Below are 23,139 nucleotides of genomic sequence, written 5' to 3'. Positions count from 1 at the left end.
GACAGGGCTAACAAAGATACCGATAGGAAGAGTAATCAGGTTACCTTTTTAGTTCTCACAGGAACAACTTAGCTATTAATAGTCCCATCAACATTTTTAATAACAGTTTTATTGAGATGTAATTCACATATTTAAAGTACAAGTCAGTGGTTGCTAGTATTTTCAGAGTTTCGCAACCATCCCCACCATGAACTTGAAAGCATTTGTCGCCTCCCCTCAAACGCTGCATCCGTTAGTGCTCCCTCCCTCACACACTCCGGGGATCCACTTCCTGTCTCTGTGGAAATGGAATCATACAGTATGTGAATCCTTATGACTGGATTCTTTCACTTAGCGTGTTGTCGAGGTTCATCTGGGTTGTAGACTGTATAAATACTTCATTGCCTTTTATTGCCAAATAGTAGTCCATTGTATGGTCCGCTTATTGAAAGTTCACCATGGTTATGAATAATGCTGCTAGGAATGTGGGTACAGGTTTTTGTGTGGACATATGTGTTTAATTCTCTGCATATGTACCTAGAAGTGGAATTGCTGGCTCATGTGGTAATTCTACTGTGAACTTTTGGGAGGAATTGCTGGATTGTTTTGCTGCTTTGCATTTTATATTCCCACCAGCAGTGTATAAGGGTCCCAGTTTCCCTACAACACATTATCTGTCTTTTTGACATTCTCATAGATGTGAAGAAGTATCTCATTGTAGCTTTTATTTATTTGTATTTCCCTGATGGCTAATGTTGTTGAGCATTTTTTCATGTGCTTATTGGCACTGTATAGAAATGTTAGCTGGTGATTATTTTAGTCACAACAATTATGTGTACTCACATCAGTACTCGTTTTATATCAACAGTGTTCTACCTAGTTTATCATTGAGGGGCTGTGTTTCTGGGTGCATGCAGTGTAAAACAGAGTTCAGCATACCTGTCCATTAACGTTAAACAGTATAAGGATGTAATCATGTTGTGGGACAGTGTTACTGCCACCTGTGTATACAATGTACTATATTAAGTCACTAGCTAAGTTAAGCCAGATTTTTTAGTTTAATTTACCTGGGGCATCAAAGGGTTTTTTTTTTTGAATTTTTAATTTATAACAATAAAAGTTCTCCATGATACTTAATACAAAACCTTAGACATAGATATTTAGACATAGACATAGAGATTACCTTCATAGCTACTTTGGAGTCTATAATATGTGGTTACTAAGAAAGCAAGCTAGCAAAAGGGTCTTTAGAAAGGACACTTGGTCCTTTGACTTAATATTTTTTATGTAATTGGATCATTCTAGGGTATGTTTTACTCACAAGCTAAGTTACTGTTAAAGAAAAGACCCAAGGCCTGTCTGGCTCTATGAAATAATAGATTGTTTTTCTCTAGAGCTATAGAAAATGGTTATTAGCAATTTGTTAAATGAGATGAAGAAGTGCGTCATTGGGTGTTGTCTTGTTATGGAGTAGCCATACCTTTTCAGCTTTTAAAAAGTGTGGCTCAGTGATTCTATCATTATTACATATGATTAGAGGGTCTTAGTTCCCATAGTAAGGAAGAGAGGTGGACTTTTCCTTAGAGGTCTGGCAACCCACAGGATCCCTGTAGGTGTCAAGTCCTGAGCTAGTAGTAGGCATATTAGCACTTTTTTTTTAGAGAGAGAGAGAGGTGTTTTGGACAGAAATAATGAAATACTAAAGAAAAATCACATACCTAAATAGACTCCCTTCCCTTTCCCCAACTTTGCACTTCAAAACAGTTTCTGCTTGAACTTTATTTTAATGGAAAAGCTGGATTCCTTACCTCTTACATTCTGCTACCTACGGGATAGTTTGTTTTTGTATTTGTTTTTTTAAGTCAGAAAAGATCAGTTCTCCAAGTTGGACTTTTTCCTACTGTGGAGACAACCAATTTTCCCTGGTAGATGGCTCTTGTAACCACACTTAGTTCTGGAACTTAGTTCTGAATGGAGTCACCATTTCCCACGGAAGAAGATGACCTGCAGTTGATCCTAATTGAGAAGATCCACGTAGTCCCTGACCGAGAGAGAGTGACTAGCATGGAAGAAACGTGACAGTTTAGGAAGACCCAGTCATCACAGTTTTAACTTGGAAGAATCAGAAGAAGTAATCCCTCTAAAGAAGACCCTTAACCACGTGGACTCCTGCGTACACCCATGTGGTGTTTACGTTGTCTCAAGGAAAGAGTGTCCTGGTGTGGCATCTCGTCCTTTGTTACCTCAGAAAGTACCACTATTATATGTGTTCCACTAGATTTCCAGAAGACCTTAAAGCCCTTGATGAAGAAAACTTCCTGTTTCTTGAAAATCAAAATAGCTATTATTCCTGATAAAGATAGTGGAAAAAGCAAGCAACCTGAGTTTCCTGGACTTCAAAGTAGAGCTGGTTCATAGATGCCATTTCTCTTAAAACGTAATGTGGCCATTCTCCTGCATGCCATCTCACCCTCCTGTCTCGGCCCACGAGGACACTCACTCCCCCCCTCACAGGGCTGCTGTGAGGCACGTTTTACATGTTTCCAAGAAAAGTGTAGCGTTAGTGACTCATGCCTGTCTCTTTGGTGACAGTTTATATAATCATAAGAGTTTGTTTATTTTGATACTTGCAAGTGCTTTCCTACAGCTATGAATGGCTATTAGGTATGTTATAATGGAAGTAAGGTAATGAAGTTGTATTTGATTTGTTAATGAGCATCCTTGTAAATAATTTAATTGCATGAAATGTTGCATTGATCTTTTTTCAACTAAGCTTTTATACAATTATAATTAAAGAAAAGCTAAAGTGAAAGTGTTTGGTTTCCCCTTTCATTTAGTTGAGATTTAATTATTCATTTTTCTTAGATTAAAGGTAACCTCAACTCATCAAATGCTAATGAATAAAAAATGAAAAATATTCAAAAAATTTAAAAATACAATGAAATAGCTATAATTTAAAGAAGAAAACGAAAATCTTGAAATGAACTTCAAGCATGTAGAAATGCCCATGATTCAGACTTTGATAAAAACTGAGTAAAACTCAGTTATTAGGTAGGAGTGAAATCTTAGTAATATTTTCATTAAAAACAGGGTTACTATAGGAATAGAGATTTGATAAGGGTCAGAAAGAAAATCTGCTTATGCTAAATAAAGGAAAAATGTTCTAAGTATAAGTTAATATTCATGCATGGGAAATTCTTGATAGCCTGCAGAATTTTGTTTCCTTCGTGAAATTTCATTGTTATAACCCGGTATGGGAAGTAATTGTAGAACATTTTTTGTGCCACATAAATCAACCAACTTGGTTTCTGCAAATCAGAGTTTACATCTAGTATATAAATTACCAGATAATGGGCCCCGCGGTGAGACTTCGAAACTGCTCTCAGACGTCTGCTTCCCGCTGCTTTGTTCTCCCTGCGGAGCAGTGTCAACAGACAGATCAGTTCAGGGTGAATCTGGGGACTCAAATCGATAATCTGGTATTTGTAAACAAATAATTTAGAAAATATTTTTCAACTTGACCTATTATTTAAATGTTTTATTTTATAACTTATTCTGTACACTATATAAAATGGGAACGGACATAGTCTTAGGTTAAATATGTTGGGATCAAGACATTATTTGAAATTAGAATTTTTTTAGATGACTCACTTAAAAGAAAGACACAAACTTCAGATGAACCTTGTGCCCTGCACCTCACCGGAGATCCGACTGCTCCCTATGTCATTCACAGAATTCCCCCACTTCTGTTTTTTAATGCACTAACTTATTTCGTGTGTGTAGAGGTGGGAACTACAGAGGGGGCCATTCTTTGGCTAACTTGGTTTGTCCTTGTAATTCCTCCACTTTGACCACTTTCACAATTTGCCCTCATTTCAGTGTTTTAGGCGTCCTTTCAGATCTGATGCTGCAGATATGAATGATGTAAACTGGTCCGTGTTATATTCTTTACCCAGTTTAATGCTCATATATTTAAATACACAGCAAGAATAATATTTTAGACAATCTAACCTCGTAATAATGAGAAAAACACTATATAAACATTGAGGTAGTTTGAGGATAATTATGAAATTCTTGATACGTTTTATGTGTAACCATTAATAAAAATGAAGTGCCTTTGAAAATTAATTCTGAATGTGGTTTCTGTTGCCCCTACTAATTTTTTTTACACAAAACAGAATCTAATACCAAGAAGTTAGTTTTTGATTTAAAAAAATATTGGAGTAACAGTGCTTTCTTTTTCCTCAAAATATGATAACATCTAGTTTAACATGTATGTTCTTTTAACCAATCTGTCATAGAAAGCAGGTGTTAAAGTTGGTGAACATATGTTTCAGAAATACTGGAGAAATCTCACAGTATTGATCATTAGCTTAACAGCAGAACTTTTCTGTTCTTCAAAACTTGGAAGGGCTGTCTTGTGTAAGTGCCCGTTTTATCATGGGGACGTTTCCTAGAGTGCATCCTGAGTCTGATTCAACTCTAGAGAGGATAGTTTCCTGGGAGAAAATGTGTATAATATAATGGCTTTGTGATTATTTTGTTGGTCTCTAAGGATAAAGCGCGTTCCTCTCAAAAATAAAGGGGGTGAACTTGGGTTCTTGCTTTTTTCTTCTTTTTTTAAAGATTTTTTTATTTATTTACTTTTAGAGAGAGAGGAAGGGAAGGAGAAAGTGAGGGAAACATCAATGTATGGTTGCCTCCTGCATGCCCCTAGGGGGGACCTGGCCTGCAACCCCGGCATGAGCCCCGACCGGAAATCAAACTAGCGACCCCTTGTTGTGCGGGCCAGCAATCAACCCACTGAGCTACACCAGCCAGGGCTGCACTTGGCTTCTTTCAGCTATGCCACAAGTAGTGCTCCTTTAGGCAAATCACGTCATCTCCCTGACCTGGTTTCCTTATCCATTAAGTAGTCTCTTTAAATAGAACATTTGGGAAAAGAAGTATTGTGTCCTGTGCTTTTGTATCATGTGCACACGTAATTCAAATAGTTTCAATTCCTTCCCGATGACACTCTGGATTCAAAATATGGGATCCATCAGTTACTATTTTTCAACAATAGATTCAGTTGAAATGAGAACACTAACATATGAGATAACATCACAGCGTAATGTCCTTGAATGGATTATTATAATGGGATCAATTCTGAACTGTACTGCTGTCTAATAAGTAGACTTATGGATTGCAGCCCATAATGCTATTAAATCTTCTATGCTTGTGAAATCTTACATACATGCAAGTGGAGTTTAGCAGTATAAAATAAAATAACAGAAAACTGAAATTTGCTCTGTGTAGTGGCTCTCTTTAAAACATGTTATCAACTAATAAAAACTGGGGAAGTCCGACATGCTGTTTTGAGGAAAAGTAAGATGTAAGAACTTAAGTAATACATTGCTGTATCTGGAAATAGTAGCGTAGGCATTTAGCACTTCAAATGGTGTTGTTGATGTCTCACCTGGGAGTGACACCTTGCAGTCTAACGCAAATTATCGACTAATTGTAAAAAGGTAGAATTATACCCAGAAAGGCCAGGGAAGGAAACTCCTTGCTTTGAAATTCACTAAAGTTCAGTGATACTGATTGAAAGATAATTTTTGTTCACTTCTTTATCTTTCTTCCTCAGAGATTATTTTGTAACTGTCAGTTTATTTCAGTGTAGAACTCTGAATGCTGGGCGCTGTGCACTGTCTTTAGTACTTCTACAGATTAGGTGGTATGGTGCCGATGGAAGTCTGCCCACTAAAGGTTAGGCCTAGATGGGTGTATCTTTAAACCAATGTTTTTATAATTTTTGTTTTTTATAGTTTTATCTGCTGTACTTATTTTGTTTTGTAATTGTCTCATGAGGAGTAGAACTGATAGAATTTCCCTAGTTTTCAGGGGAAGAAAAACTGACATGTAAGGAGGTTAGAGAATCTTTCCATTTGGAGACCAAACTTAAAAAAATGTTACAAATCTTTAAATGTGTAGTTGAAATTCTCAAATAAGTATTAGATGTGTAGGCGTTTAATTCATTTGGGTACATATTATGTATTTAGGTTAAGTCAACATGGTGACATTGATTTTATAGCACTAACGTTGGCAGATAACAGACTGTAGTATGTATACACGTATGTGTGTTATATAGTCATAGTATTTCTGATTATATGCCTGCAAACAAAAGAGTATTATTAGGGGATCTTACATTTGGATAATCTGTATGAGTATAGCACACAGTAAACTTAGACATGATATGCTTTTTTCGCTCTTCAGTCTGTTGATCTAGTGATACAGTCAAGACTACAACCTGGGTGTTTACTAAGTAGCTAGCTAATGGTTTTATTTCTGCTTAGAGCTAATCTTCATGTTGCCAAAACTGTCATGGCATGGGTAAGCACTTAGAACACTTGTCCCAAGAGTTCTCAGACTTGCATGTAAGGTTATGGCAACTCAACCACATCTAGAGGGGGCCTTTTAACAAGTCATTTCTTGGGAGGAGCAAGTTCAAACTTGCAAATACCTTCAAAGGTATTTTGCAAAAGTTGGTAATAGGGCCTGAATAGTTCAAAGAGTAGATTCAAAGTTTTATTTGAAGGTAAGGAGGTTAAACCTGTAAACCATTGATTCTTAAAACCATGTTCAGAGGCTGGGAGGCAGTTTCTTTGTGAGGTGGTTTTATATGCACGAATATGTGCATATGTAATCCCATGGCTTAGAAACTATCAAGTTATATATGTAAAATGAATGCTGGGCTGAGCCACAGCATCTCTATGAGCCACACACAAAAGCATCCAGTGGTCTGTCTAAGCATTACCAGCTGTTCCTGGCAATTACCCATGTGCTAGGTCCATTTTAATACTCACTCACTGAAACTCGTTTACCTTGCATGTCCGTGTGCCACAGTGAAGTGTGATTGCCCTCGGGAGCTTTGTGAGGCGGTAGACTGCATAAGCAGAATGACAGTGGTCCATGAGGATGGGAGGCAGTGACTCGTGGGTGCTCTGGAAGCCCCCGAGAGCCCCAGCTTTCTCCCTGGCTACTTCACCACTCTCTCATCTCATACTTACCTTTACACTCCTTGACATGTCCAAGTGCCAGGCATTGTGGATATATCAGCAGACAAGAAAAACATCTCTGTTCTCATGGTGTGGCGGAGCAAGAAAAATAAATCAATAAATACCTGCACAATGACTGTTGGGGAAAGTATGAAAGAGATCAAAGAGAGAGGGGGAGGACAGGTCGTGGTGTAGCTGCATAGGGGAGGAGGGGGCCCCCGCGAGGAGTCACTCGTCCTTCCTGAGAAGAGAAGCAGGCCTGGGAGAGTGGGGAGGGAGCCCCCCAAGCATCTGTTTTGGCCCTGAAGCAGGCAGGTGTTCAGTGTCTTCATCTGGGGTCACGTTAGTGACAGTGGGAAAAAACTCTAAAGAAAGGCAAGGATCGAAGAAATGAGAGGATTGTTCATTATGTGACTTTGAGAGCAGAGGGATAGGAAGAGTTAAAGATATTTCTAGTCCACTGCCTTGTAAGGCTTTTGAGCAGTAGCCATGTTTATTCATTCTTGAAATCACATCATCTGGTAGGGTACTTGCTTGATACATAGTAAGAATGTAATAAATATTTGTTGAATCAGGTGACTGGCTTATTGTTCCTGAGGTTGGATATTTTTCTTACATTTGGAGTAGAAGCTCTTTTGAGGATGAGGAAATGTCATATGACTCAAAACACTAGACACATAAAGAAAATAAATGCTGTTGATGTATCACTGATTGCTTGAATTGAGTTCAGAAATTACACACCGATAGTCTGATTAGTTAGCTAATAACCACCAAAATGTTAGTGTCACATGACTAAATAAATTGTAAATGCAAATCACATTGCACTGATAGAAAATGAACTTGCGCTTCCTTGATTCTGTCTTTCTTCTTCAAATAGAACCTAAGAGCCAAGATATACAAATACCCAAATTTTATAGAATTTGTCATATGGTTCTCAGTTGCTAAAAATTTTAAAGAAGAGGTGCTTATACGTGTTTTGAACCCAGAACATCACTTAGCACTGTCACGATCATTTATGAACAGTGTTAAGTCATATCAGTAAATGGAATCTAAACTAAGTTTTTCTTCCTACTTGAATTTCTCTATTCACTTTTACCAAAAATGCGTGTGAAAGAGTAATTTAACTGTACTCTCAAAGGATTCACGTTTTTAAGTTGCTTATGGAGATAACCACAAATCATGTCATTTTCATATAGTTCTTAAAGAAACTGAGCAGGGAAACTAGCTGTAGCTTTCTAGACCCACATTTACAGACAGTTTCTCTGAAGTCTTTCGCTCCAGCTTTATTGAGCTACACTGACCCCATGTTTTGCTGTGTATAAGGTGTACTTTTTTGCCCAAATTTCTGAGAGAAAAATAGGGGTGCACATTATACGTGGAGATAATGATTACATGCCATGGGTATAGTAATTCCGTTTATAATGCACACAAATGTGGGTGTGCGTTACACACAGGAGTGCATTACACATGGCAAAATATGGTAATTGGTATAGAACATTATGTAAGTTTAAGATGTAAAATGTGTTGATTTGATGTACTTGTATCTTGCAAAATGATCACTACCATACCATTAGCTAACACCTATGTCAAGTCACATAATTACCGTTTCTTTTTGATGAGAAGACCATTTAAGATCCACTGTCTTGGCGGATTTCAAGTGTTGTTAACTCCATCAGCGTGCCGTACGCTAGCTCCCCAGAACTCATCCAACAGCTGAAAGTGTGTGCTCTGACCGACATCTGGATCCCTTTTCCCTTCGCCTCTTGTAACTCCTTGTAGCCGCTTGTGATCTCTGTTTGTATGAATTTGGGTTTTTTAGATTCCACATCTGAGTGCTCTCAACCAGTATTTGTTTTTCTCTGTCTTAGCATAATGCCCTTGATGACCATTCGCGTCGTCTCCAATGGCAGGATGTTCTTCTTTCTCATGGCTGAGTGATATTTCTTTGTGTATATATACACCACATCCTCATCACCATTGACAGACACTTAGGTTGTTTCCATATGTATTGGCTGTTGTGACTAATGCTGCAATGAACATGGTCTTTGATGTGTTCTCTATAAATTAGTAATAATCATGGAGATAAAACTTAACTAATTGTAAGGTGAGGGAAAAAGTCATCAGTCATTGCAAGCACATGAGAAAGATGACATTGCAGTTAAGTTGGAAAAACCTTAAGCAGGAGTTATGTGCAAGACAGAAAGTCCCCACCCGCTACAGCATTTGGATTTAGTAGTTTGGGTTAAGTAGTTTTGCTGCATAAGCTTGGTATGAGTGAAGCCCACTGGTCTTGATGTCATATGAGGAGGGACCCACAAAAAACAGAATTTATTTATAAAAGATTATGCATTTATTCTTACATAAGTGACATTTAAACTTCAGTCACTTCCAAAGTACTCTCTATTTGATACAATACACCTAACAAGACATTTTTGCCACTGCCCAAAACAGTTCTTGAACTTGTCTATTTTGATCCCTTTTGGTGCTTCTGCTGTTTTTGGTTTCTTCCACATCAGCAAAACATTTCCCTTTGAGTACTCTCTTCATCTGGGAAAACAAAAAATAAGTTGCTTGGGGTGAGATTGGGTGAATAGGTAGGGTAGGGCACAGGGGTCTTGCTGTTTTTGGTCAAAAACTGCTCAACACTCTGCGCATTGTGGGCAGGTGTGCTCATTAATCATCCACCATGAAATAGGCAAATATGCTGAGTCTTCAAAAGAATTCACTGTAGCTGAATGCAGCCTCTCACAACAATGCCCGCTGGTACACTGATACAGATGGCTTCCTAGAACACTCACCTAGCTGGGGAAGCCTGTACTACAAGGGGCCCACCCTCCAGAAGATAAGTCCAGGGTTTTTTAGAGGGTGGTCCCCTCTCATATGTGGTAGCTTCACACAAATAAAAACTCTTTCCAAGTCACATATTACAAAAGAGCGTGTTAGATCAAGGGAAATAAAGCTTATGGGATGGACATGTTCAAATCTATCGGCATTACTAGAAAACAGCACAAAGCAAACGGCCCGCTGGCAGGGACACCAGTGTATCATCTGTAAAGTGGTGGCTCTTGCTGGACCGATCTGGAGCCAGTCTTCGTCACCTTGGCCAGTGATGTTGGTCCTTGGAGTTATAACAGAGTTTGGCTTCCATTCAGGCTGATGGGGCAGGCCTTAGGGGGAAAACCAAAGAATTTCCTCTTGATAATAGCCAACCAGTGAGTAGTGAACTAAGCTATTATTGATTCTGAACTATACTCACTTCCCACCTCCTCCTCCTTAAAGTTCATTCTGATCAGGGCCCTTACTTTTGCGTGTTACTTACGGAGCTCGCGGATGTATTAAATAAATAAAGTTGGCGATGATGATCTGCCACAACTAACAGACAGTACTAGTGGCAAGTAGAATATTGTTCATACTATAACCAACATTTAATAATTTGAAGTTATGCTTTTGGACTCTGACCTCCTCTTTATTTTTTTTAAAGATTTTTGTTTATTTTTAGAGGGGAAGGGAAGGAGAGAGGGAAAGAAATGTCAATGTATGGTTGCCTCTCGTGCATCCCCAGCTGGGAACTAGCCTGCAACCCAGGCGTGTGCCCTGACTGGGAATCGAACTGCGATCATCTGGTTCACAGGCCCGTGCTCAATCCACTGAGCTACACCAGCCAGGGCTCTGGCCTTCTCTTTAAAAATGAAATGCAGAAGTTCTTTGATTTTGAGTATAAATAATAGTCAATCAAATTATTGATTACAACTGATTCCTGAAAGAATGAAAAATTTTCATGACAGGAAATTGGAAAACAGATTTTATTGTAAAATTATCCATGTATTTCCACCCAGTTTTAGTTTTGTCAAAATCTCTGTTAATAGCATCTTTTACATTCTATCAATATTCAGAGTACATTCTACTATTTTATTGATAATGTTACTGTTTTTTAGCTATACTGTTTAGCTAATTATTGTGCTAAACAATTTTTAGGATAGATTTTTTTAAGTGATCTGTTCGCAAAAAGATAGAGGCACCTTAGCCTCCAAAATTAAATTCTGGGTATGGACATATAAAAATATTCATTTCTGTCTTGAATAAACTACAATGATTATAGTGCTCTTACCCTGTGAATGAAAGGACGGGCTTAAAATTAATTGATTTTACTCTTTGCAAAAGATAGTTGTATATACATATGAGATGAGAAACATAATTCTTAACTTGTTTAAGTCTGTTGCCCTGAAGACATCTCTGCAATAGGCTAATGTAACATCATGGTCTGATTAAATTCCAAAGAAAGTTTTCAGTCACTGATCAGTTTTTATTAAATGGTGAATAACGCAAATATTGACTTGTATGAAGGTAGTAGATACGTAATTCACAATATCCTCATGAATAAATGGTTCTCACTTACGAACTAGCATGGCCTTTTTCTCTCCTCCCTTAGATCCCACACCCAACCCTCCATATTCACTGATGTAGGGAAAGTATGGCAAATATTAAAATATTTTAAATGCCTGTAACGTAGTTTGAGCCTTTCACAGTGAAAATCCTTTGAGCAAGAATTTGGTCTCCACACCTCCTCCTACCTTAGAATGGGCTGCTGTGAACTTTCAAAGGGAATCTCTTGATCCATTTGGGATCATCGTGGGTAGGGACCTGCAGGAAGAGTAAAAAGCGGAGGAAGTGAAATTGGGACCTCCTGTGGTTCCTTCGTCTTTTACCTCCTTTCCTTGGCGACAGCTACCTTAAGGCGAAGACCCTGGAAGGCCCTGTGCCCCTCTGGCCGTGGGCATGAGAGGGGATGTTACAGTGCAGAGCCGTCTCTGGTGAGAGCCACTCTGTAGCATGGGGATGCTCCTGTCACTGCCGGGAGCAGTTATGGGAGCCAGGGAATTTCTGAAGGCCTCTTTGGTGGGTTTGTGGGTCCCTCCATTTTAGTGAGTAAAAAGTGGGGTGACACTGGACTTTTGGTGCCCCCTGAAATCAAATGGGAAACTGCTGGAAGTGCAGTATGTTTCTAGGAGGTAAACATAGTGTTGTTTCAATCCAAATTTCACCTTGCCTTCCCTCCTCTTACGATCAGAAATCAGCCTTCCCACTTTTATGAGACTCATTTGTGTTTACTTATTTTCTCACTCCATAACTTGCTAAATTTACTCTAAAGTCTGCTACAGCAAAGATTTAAACTTATTATAAATAGCACATCTGTAGTACCTAAGGATGTCAATAGATCACATTGAGTGCCCGCCTGATGTGGGTTTAATTTAAATTACATCTATTTATGTACATCACTGATCGAAATATCTCCTTTAAAATATGTTAAGTCTTTAGCTTTTTCATATCTCACTGAGGATTCTTTCAACATTCCTTACTGCTTGTGTATTTGGAAGGTACTAACATTTGAGTATGTATTATACTGAGTCACCCAGTGGAGATAGTTCATAGCAGTCCTGATTTCAGAGATGAGGAAACAGGCCTAATGAGGTTAGGTAACATGCCCAAGGTCCCATATTTAGCAAATGGCTGGAGCTACCGTTCGAACCAAGTCAATAGACTTCTGAGTCTATGTGTTTTTAAAAAGTTGAGATATAATTGACATATAATGTTGTCTTAGTTGTAAGTACACCTGAGTTCTATATATATTTTAAGTTTTTTAAAAACTCTTACCAGAGGATATGTTTATCAATTTCTGAGGAAGGGGAGAGGAGGAGGAGGAGAGAGAGAAACAGAGATCGAGAAACACCAATGTGAGGGAAACAGCGAGCGGTCGCCTCCTGCGCATGCCCTGATGGGGGATTAAACCCACAGCCCAGACATGTGCCCCAACCAGGGATCGAACCTGCAGCCGTTTTTGCTGTATGGGGTAATGCTCCAACCAACTGAGCCACCAGCCAGGGCCCTGAGCCTGTACTTTTAACCACTGCTTCACATATGGTTCTCGCTTAATGTATATGTTCAACAATATCCTTTTAAAAATTTTTATTGTTGTTTGGTTGTGCTTGTCCTCATTTTCCCCTATTGCTCTCACCTGCCCTGCCCACCCTGCTCCCGCATTCAGTCCTCCCCACATTGTCCTTGTCCATGAGTTCTTTGTACATGTCCCTTGACTTGAGCCTTCCCCTTCTTTCCCCCATTTCTCCCCCCTCCACTCTGCTCATTGTCAGTTTGTTCTTTATTTCCTCAATTCTTCACAACTTAGACATTTCTGTTTGTAGACTGATAAAAGTGTTACACATTTCGAAGTTATTTGTTTCAGATTAACTTTATAACTTCTTCAGAAAATTCAGTGATGTTTCATTTTCTTTACCAGAGTAAATTCTGTATTTTATCTGATTTCAGATGCTTTTGATAAGACACCATTATTTTATATACTACCAAGAAAAAATATTGTCAATTAAACTGACTATAACAGCGTTTTCAGACTTACTCAGATAATAGATGTCAATGTGTCTGTGGAACTACTTTTGTACATGGGTAATGTATGTAAGATAAATGAGATGTTCAGTGTTAAATTAATAGTTAAGATATTTAATAGTTTCATAATATTCAGAGTCCAGCTCTTCTGATTGACTTTTTGACTGTTATGTCCACTTTTTTCAACCTAGTGTCATGGCTATCAGAACACTGATGGTACAGTGTTTCTTTAAAAACTGTCTCCCTCTTGTGTCTGAGATTTCCTTGCAAACCACTGTTTATTAAAAGTTTTAGTACTTCAATCCCACTTCAGTTTGAAACACCATGTTGCCAAGAATACGACCAAGTTATTCCCAGTTTACTACAGGGACTCTCTTTAAAATTATCAGCAAATGTACCTTTATCTGTTTATCTCTGGTCATCAGTTTCTGTGTTGTATGTTAATCCAGAGATGCAGGCTGTGTGCAAAGGTGATGGATTGTGAAGCCAGCAGGGAAGGAATCTGAACTGGAAAGTAAGACTTGGAGGATTATCAGGGCATACGCTGTAAACCTGCGTCAGAGGAGGCTAAGGAACAGAACACTGGGAACATCTGATAAGTGGACTTCAAGGATAAGAAAGTTAACCAGAAGAGTTGCCAAAATTACAGTAAACTGAGAGAGACACCTTGTCAAGCATTTAGGCAAATTAAAGCTTTTAGCTATATCTAGGAGAAAAATCCTTTCATGTACTTGGCTATTTGCCTGGCAGGACCTGAAATCCCTACCCACTGAAGTTCTTTTGATGAAAAAATGCTGATTATAAACAGTGCATGGTTACTTTGCTTTCATTTAAAAGGTAGTTCCTTCCTTTAAAAGGGTAACTGAAATCATATTAAGAAACAGATTTAGACCCTAAACTATGGAAGAAATCATTAGTTTCTAAGTGGAACTAGGCTGGGGCCAGCAAGGCCACGTGAGAGCACCCAGCCCAGAAAGTGGCACACGAGTGCGTTGAAGCCCATGTTGGCTGCTTCTGCGTTCTCAGGTGTGGGCAGGAGTGACGAGAAACCAACAGGCAGATGGTGAGACAAGGCAGTATTATGAGGGGCTTGCGAGTCATCCTCTGCCTTTCATAGTTAGGGAGTGACCTCACCATCAACACTGAGGGTAATGTCCAGAAGGAAGCCTGTTGTAGTCTATTTTTAAGTCCTCTTTCAAAAGCATATCTGGGTATTTTTCACGGTTTTACATAATTAACGTGCTTAGGAAGTATGTGCAAGGGGCTCCCATTCTAGAGACCAGTGGTGGATCCTGGAGGCATGGAGGAGAGGCAGCCTTCCTAAATTCTGTGACTGACCGTCTGCACACAGGGTTTACCCCACAGGGCAAATGAGTGCACTGCTCATGCCCTAGACTCTCGGTTTTATTAGCTAGTCTAACTCCTTGTTAGGTGGTACTTTTGAAGCACTTTTTGTGCTTCAAATTTGTTAAATTTGCTAATTTAACGAAGTTTACTCCTTTCTTGCAGAACTTTGACTTTAGATAAAGGAAAAAATGTAAAATTCCAGCTTAAAGAACCTTTGAAATAATGTTTTTGGAATGTTTTGAACTCCTTCAGCTGGCTTCTACATCTGAAGAGCCAACAGGAAACCAGCTGGTCCTGTTTGAAGGGCAATTTTACCAACTAGTCACGAGAATAAAGAATTATTTTGCCCTTATTCCGGCATTCAGACATGAGATCATAGTGGTACTTCAAAATATCTCTGACTCACTGGTGTCTCCGGCTGAACATTTTAGGTGTTTCTTTGTAAGCTGTTTATTTAATATGAAACTGTCAGAACTATACCTGTAAAAAAGGACCCAGTTAGCACCCCAATGTTTTAAATAATATTCCTGGAATGTAAGATACTGACTTAAAATGTTGGTGTCAGAATTAACCCCAAGGTATTAATTACTGCTAAAAATTAGTCTAATGGGGGAGGAATGTGATATCCATCTAGAGTTGTAGATTAAAGAAAGGAACATTGTTCCTTCAAAATTGTGAAAGTGTGCCAAGTGTGTAGAGTTACAAAGTTGTATACGAGTGCTGAACACATCTGAGACGATGGCTCAGAGAACTTCCTTCCGTGATTATACAGAGTGTGCATTGTTATTCCTATTTTACAGATGAGAACACCGAGTCATACAGCTAACAAATGACAGGATAGGAATTTAAAATGAGGTTTTTCAGTTCTGAAAGTTGTATATTCTTAATTTTCATTAAAATGTGGGAGCCCTGGCTGGTGTAGCTCAGTGGATTGAGCACAGGCCTTGAACCAGATGATCACGGGTCGATTCCCAGTCAGGGCACATGCCTGGGTTGCTGGCCAGTTCCAGGCAGGGGCTAGTTCCCAGCAGGGGATGCACAAGAGGCAACCATACATTGATATTTCTCTTCCTCTCTCCTTCCCTTCCCCTCTAAAGATAAATAAATAAAATATATTTTTTAAAAAATGTGGGAAACATTTTTTTTAATTGTTCTCTTAATTATTTTGTCTATTCCGAGTCCCTTGAGAAGCCATATGCATTTTAGGATGCACTTTTCTGTTGGGATTTAGATAGGGATCACATTGAATCTGTAGAACACTCCAGACTGTATTCCATCTTTACAGTATAAACTTTCCCGTCCATGTACATGGTCTACCTTTCTGTTTATTTCTGCCTTCTTTAATTTTATTCAGCGACATTTTATAGTTTTTAGTATACAAGTCTTTCACCTCCTTGGTTAGGTTTCTCTTTCTCTTTTTTTAAAGGTTTTATTTATTTATTCCTAGTGAGAGAAAAAAGGAGAAAGAGAGGGAGGGAAACATTAGTGTGAGAGAGAAACATCAATCAGCTGCTGTTGCATGTCCCCTGTGGACCACAGCTGCCCCCAAGCAGGGATCTGGCCCACAACCCAGGCCTACGCCCTGACCAGGACTTGAACCAGCGAACCAGAGACCTTTCAGTTCATTGGGCGGTGCCCAACCCACTGAGCTACATTAGTCAGAGTGGTTAAGTTTATTCTTGAGTAGTTTATTCTATTTGGTGCTATTGTAAATGAAATTGCTTGTTAAGTTTTCTTTTTAGATTGCTCAATATGTATAGAATTGCAACTGACTTTTGTGCGAGCTGATTTTCTATCCTGCAACATTTCTGGACTCATTTGCCAGTTTTAAAATTTTATTTATTTATTTTTAGAGGGGGGAAAGGAGGGACACATCAATGTGTGGTTACTTCTCATGCACCCGCTTCTGGGGACCCAGGCTGCAACCCAGGCATGTGCCCTGACTGGGAATCTAACCAGAGACCCTTTGGTTTGCAGGCCAGCACTGAGTCTGCTGAGCCATACCAGCCAGGGCTCATTTGTCAGTTTTAACTGAGTGTGTGTGTGTGTGTGTGTGTGAAATCTTTAGCATTTTCTACATATAGATCATGCCCTATGCTAACAGATAATTTTAGTTCTTCCTTTCCAATTTGGATGCCTTTTATTTCTTTTAATTGCCTAATCGGTGTGGCTAGGACTTTCAGTACTAAGTTGAATTTAAAGTGGCAAAAGCCAGCATCCTCATCTTGTATCTGATCTTAGAGGAAATGCTTCATTGTTTACCTTTGAATCTGATGTAAATTGTATGCTTTTCATGTATGACTTTCTTTATGTTGAGGTAGTTTTCTCCTATTCCTGATTTGAGTGTTTTTGTCACAAAACGGTGTTGAATTTTGTCAAATGCTTTTTCTATATCAGTTGGTATGATCATTTTTTCTTTTATTCAGTTATGTAGTATATTACATTGATTTTGATATGTTGATCCATCCTTGCACTCTAGAATCCTTTCTTTTTTTATTTTTATGAAACCCTTTTTATCAGTTTTTGTTTAATAAATCATGCTTTTGATGTTGTATAGCTAAAGAATCTGTGCCTAACAAAAGGTCAGAAAGATTTTCCTCTATGGTCTTCCAAAGGTTTTACATTTTTATATTTTGAGTTTATTTTTGTATAGGATTTTTGATATGAGTCAAGATTCTTTTTTTTTCCTCTTTTTTAATTGTGGTCGTTCAGTTGTTTCAGTACCAGTTGTTTGAAAAGACTATTCTTTCTCCTTTGAATTGCCCTGGACCTTTTATAATTATCTTTAATAATATCAGGTACTTTTATACCTTTATGGACATTCAAGTTTCTGTCATATCATATTTCCATCTTAATAACTTGAATGTTTCTTTCAGTACCTGTCTCCTGGTAACAAGTTTTCACAGCTTTTGTTTGTCTGAACAACCCTTTATTTCACCCGCATTCAGAGAGATATTTTCCTTGTGTATGGAATTCTGGGGTGAGAATTGTTTCCCTCCCGCACTGTTGCTTCATTGCTACCACGCTGCTTAGTTTGTGATGAAAACGCTGATGTTTTTGAGCTTCTTGGATCTGCAGTTTAATGTCACATTTTTAAAAAATTTTCAGTCATTAGCTCTTCACATGCTTTTTTCTGCCCTCTTCTCTCTCCTCCTGGGAACCCAATCACAGACTCATTAGACTGTTCAATATTTGCTGGCCCACAGCGTGGGTACCTTATTTCCTTTTTTACTGTTTTTTTTTTTTTTGCTTTGTATTTCAATTTGGATAATTTATATTGGCAGGTTTTCAAATTCACTGACTTTTATGCAGCCATATCAAGCATTCTTCATATCTTTTGTCATGTTTTGTTTTGCTTTTTCCTGACATTTCTACTTGCCTGTTACATTTTCCATCTTTTCACTGAAATTCACCAGTGATGACGCCTGTGTTCTCTTTTTCCATTTAAACCTTTAACATTTCACATAACTATTTTACATTCCTTTTCCATGTATGTGACGTCAGTGTCATCTCTGGGTATGACTCGGGATTGCTTTCTCTCTTGATATAGATTTTTTCCCTTCCTTTTTGGTTTCTTTTGTAATTTTTTTATTGAATGTTAAATGTAAGGCATTCAATAAAGGTAAATAATATTTATTATTTACAGTAAAGTTAAATAGTATTTACTCCTGAAAATGGGCCTGACTCTTCTGCTAGGCTGTCAGTATGAGGGTTAAGCCAGTCTACACTGGGGTTGACCTGGATTTGGAATTTGCTATTTCTGTGGTTATCATGAGTACATCACAGGCTTTAAACTCCTCAAGCATTAGTTTTTGCTTAGAGTTAGGGTTGGATTGCTAGACGGTTTACTCCTCGTTTCTGTTCCATCCTCAGCTTTTGCTCTCTTCTGTGTACCTTTACCTTAGAGGGGATCTGCCATTACACTCTTGACCTTCCTTCAGTAGAAGGCTTCTATCAGCTTGGCGGTAGGGGACAGGATAAGAGTTCTCTGTTTTTCTTGTCCACCCTCATTGTTGGCAGACCCTGTGTCCCAGGGTCTCAGGGAGGAGGCTGTCTCCATGATCCTCTTCCTCTCCCAGTGGCAGGTGAATTCAGCCTTGTACAGGTGAGGGTCTTGTCCAGGACTTTTCTGCCCCATCTCCTAAGGTTAGAGACCTCTAATAGTCTGAGACTAGGACTGTGTTTTCTGTTTCTCACGTGGGTATGGCGTTTTATTCTCTTGCTTTTCCCTCGGTCGTAACGGGTCTTCACCTGTGCCTGGGAGGGTGGGAGGCAGGGGTGACAAGATTTGTTGGCCTCCCAGTGGCCTAAGGACCTTTTTTCCTGTAGTGAAGAAGGATCACACTCCCCTCATCCAGGGATCCCGGGAGATTCTGTCCCTGTGGAGTTTGGGGCCTAGAAAAGCTTTCCACATCTTATCCTTATGGGTTTTTATGGAGGCTGTTATACATAGACATGGTTGATTCCATCATTGGCCATTGGTGATTGATTCAATCTTCAGACTGTCTCCCCTTCCCAGAAATCTGGGGGTGGCACTAAAATCTCTTGTCTTGTCTCAAAAACTCTCTCTTGGGACAACTCTCTTTTGTCACAAAAGATGCTCTCATTGCTCCTGTGGCTTAGGAAATCCTAAGGGTTTGGGGAGCTGTGAGCCAGGAACCATGGACAAAGACCAAAATACATATTTATTATAAATCACAATATCTCAGATACATGGCATGGATTTTTTTTAAAGCTGTATGTGTTAGTTTGCTTGCTAGGACTGCCCTGACAAATATCACAGATTGAGTAGTTTAAACAGTAGAAATTTATTTCTCACAATTTGGAGGCTAGAAGTCTCAGACCATCTTGATGTTGACAAGTTTTTTGTTTTTGTTTTTGTTTTTCTTCTGAGGCCTCTCCTTGCCTCGCTGGTGCTGTCTTCTTCCAGACTCTTCTCATAATCTTCCTCTGCACTTGTCTGTGTCCCGATCTCCTCTTCTTATCAGGATACCACTCCTTGGAATAGGGCCCACCCTAATGACCCCTAAATTACCTCTTTTAAGACTTTATCTTCAGCCCTGGCTGGTATGGCTCAGTGGGTTAGACACCCGGCCTGAGAGGCCAAGTGTTGCTGGTTCAATTCCCTGTCAGGGCACATGCCTGGGTTGTGGACCAAGTCCCCAATAGGGTACAACCACACACTGATGTATCTCTTCCTCTCTTTTTCCCTCTGTCTAAAAACAAGTAAATAAAGTCTTTAACAAGAGCTTAAAAACAAGTAAACAAACTCTACTTGTTTAAAAACAAGTAGACAAATAAATAAACTCTTTAAAAAGAGATTTTATCTCCAAATGTAGTCATATCCTAAGATACTGGGGTTAGAACTTGAGCGTGTGAATTTTGGGGGCCAGGGAGATGATACAAGTTGGCCCATAACACATAGAATTAAAAAGCAGTCGGAGATGTAGAGATTGCGTAGGACAGCGCTATCCAGGGGAACGATCTGTGATGTTGGAAAGTTCTCTCTGTCTTTGACGTCCAGTGTGGTAGCGCTAGCCCTGTGTGAGCATTGAGTACCTGAAATGTGCCCAGTGGGGCTGAGAAGCTGAATTTTGAGCAATTTTGAGCAATTTAAATTCAAATGACCACATGCAATTAGTGGCTAACATTTGGAAATTGCAGATCTTGACTAATCCATTTATTTGACATATCAAGAACTGAGATCAAAGTGGTTGACAGACTAGTCTGTCACGTCAATGATTATCAAAAGATCATACAGATAATTACTGCAACAATTGTGAAGTAGGCAGAGTTCTCAATTTTTTAATGGACTTTGCACCCTATAGTGTATTAAAGAAAAGATCTAGAGAAATAAAATGCAAAATACTGTCTTTTTGTTCTTTTTTCTTCTATAAAGACATGGTAATCTTAGTTTATAATGGCAAAACTTTTGACAAGTGGATTTTAGAAATAAATATTCAAAATTATTTTTTTTAATTTTAAGGCATTTTATATATGCACATATTAAATGTTTAAATTAGTTCAATGAGATTTTTGTTGTCAGATTGAAGAAGGGTCCATTTAACTAAAACTCGTCTCTGTAGCAGAAAAATTGGGAGGTGATTTTACAAATCTCTAATTTAGTTAGAGCAGGTGAATCAGTGCAAGATTTGCTCAGAAAATCTGAATCTGGAAAATCATTCCACAAAATAAGAATGAGAAAGAACTTTATTTTTAAGGATAGAAATGGGTTGTTAAATTAATAGCTTAACTAATTGTTTGGTTCTGTTCTTTCATGTTCTGATAACATTTTCTCAGTGAAGTTTAGAAAATGTTTACTTTTTATTTTAAACTAATTTTAGACATATAAAAAGTTACGAAATATACAAAGAATTCCCATATAACTTCTCACCCTGCTTCCCTTAATGTTAACATCTTCCATAACCATAGCATCTCAACCAGGAAATTAAATTGATATAATACTACTAACTAGACCACAGATAATCAGTTTTACCAATGTCCCTTTTTTTGTTCTGGGGCCTATCCAGGATCTAATATTGCATTTAATTATTCCTTCTTAGTTTCCTCCATTCTATTTCTTAGTCTCATCTCTTCCTGACACTTTTGAAGAGTACCAGTCAGTTTTACAGAATGTCTCTCAGTTTGGGTTTATAGAATGTCTTCTCATAATTGGGATGAGAGTTATGCATTTTTGGCAAAAGAACACAGGAATGATCTCATAATGCTGGGATGTCTTATTATTCATGATAAGATTTAGAAGTCTTGATGATAGAAACTGTGCTTTCTTTTATCTGATATATATTAAAATTGCTATAAAATATCAGCCCATCAAAACATTTGTTCTATGATGCAAAGGACATCAAAAATGAAATATCTGATTAAAGAAAGCTATTATCGCTAGATAATTAAAGGGATGAGGTTAGTAGAATTTCACTAATAGGAATAAACTGTTCAATAATGAGAAAGAGAAACCACCGTATTCCTTCAAATGAGGCAATTCTTTCTTCATTACAAAGTTAAGAAAGTAATTATCAAGAGCGGGGCTCTCCAGCTAGTAGAATTGTCTTTGTAATAGAAAATCGTCTTGGTTGAAATACTTAACTTTGGGTAACTTATAAAGTAGGGAATAACTATTCCCTTTACATTAAATAGGGAAAAGGGTAATTGCTTTAAATTTGGTTCTATCAGTGACACTGGAATTCCGTCAGAAATGAAGTTGGTAGTTTCTAGGTCTGACCTGTTATGTGACCCCAAATCAATTTATTGCAGTAATGTTTTGTGTTTTGGGCATTTAAAACTTCTGAATAAGATGAAATAAATCAACAGTAATTTTAAATACTATATTACATGTTGAAACATGCCCATATGTTTTATGTGAGGGAATGAAATTGTACTTCAGTCTATGATGCTCTTTAACAGTATACTACAGCCCTGGCTGGTGTGGCTCAGTGTGGGCCTGCGAACCAAGGGGTTGCTGGTTTGATTCCCAGTCAAGGCACATGCCTGGGTTGTGGGCCAGGTCCCCAGGAGGGGGCACGTGCGAAGCAACCACACACTGATGTTTCTCTCCCTTTCTTTCTCCCTCCCTTCCCCTCGCTCTAAAAATAAATGAATAAAATTTTAAAAAATATATAGTACATTGTTGGGTTTTATTTATAGATATTTTCAGCACATAATGTTTCTTCTTCAAAAGTGAATAAGTAGGAACTCTTCTGTAGATACTTGTATCTGTCATTGTGAATAGAACTTGTCCATACTAAGGCTACTACTTTGGGACTTTTTATATTTCTTCACTTGCTAGGTTTTCTTCCCTAGGAACATTTCAATGAAATATTTGTGTTTTTATTTTTCCTGGGTTGTCTTTGCAATATTCATGGACAGTAAACCAAATAGTAGACCTGAGTACCACTATCCATTCAATATAATAATATTCAGTGTAATGGATAGAATTTTCTTTTATTTTAGCTCAGCAATCAGCAAACATTGGGAGGCTGAGCTGGCTACCCTCAAAGGAAATAATGCCAAACTCACGGCAGCCCTGTTGGAGTCTACTGCCAACGTGAAGCAGTGGAAACAGCAACTGGCCGCGTATCAAGAGGAAGCAGAACGTCTGCACAAGCGGGTGAGTTCAGGGCTGATGTCGTGGGGTGATGGCTGGCCAGTATCTTTGATCAGAGGAAATCCACGTAAAGGCCCAGCACAGGGATGTCGCTTGGAGATTTTCATGGGTTTTCAGAACGTATATGGGTTAGATTATATGTGAGTTTATTGGTTAAGAAAAATATTTTCCATAGTTTAATGAGAATTATAAGAGTATACAACTTTCGGAACTGTAAAACCTGGTTTTAAATTTTTGTTCTGTCATTTGTTAGCT

At 38.4% G+C, this 23,139-nt stretch overlaps 1 protein-coding gene across 2 annotated transcripts in view; it reads left to right on the top strand.

The window, feature by feature from the left end:
- HOMER1 (homer scaffold protein 1) overlaps positions 1-23,139 on the top strand; it is a 112,698-nt gene that overhangs the window by 75,670 nt on the left and 13,889 nt on the right. For both annotated transcript variants that reach the window (XM_037032207.1, XM_037032206.1), the window contains exon 6: positions 22,731-22,887. In XM_037032207.1, the coding sequence (XP_036888102.1) occupies positions 22,731-22,887 (157 nt within the window). The remainder of the gene's footprint in view (positions 1-22,730; positions 22,888-23,139) is intronic.

Source organism: Sturnira hondurensis, unplaced genomic scaffold (assembly GCF_014824575.4).
Source record: "Sturnira hondurensis isolate 20B ecotype Veracruz unplaced genomic scaffold, ASM1482457v3 Scaffold0021354, whole genome shotgun sequence".
Taxonomy (NCBI): Eukaryota; Metazoa; Chordata; class Mammalia; order Chiroptera; family Phyllostomidae; genus Sturnira; species Sturnira hondurensis.
Note: the sequence above shows the minus strand (reverse complement) of the source record. Positions and strands in the feature narration are given on the sequence as shown.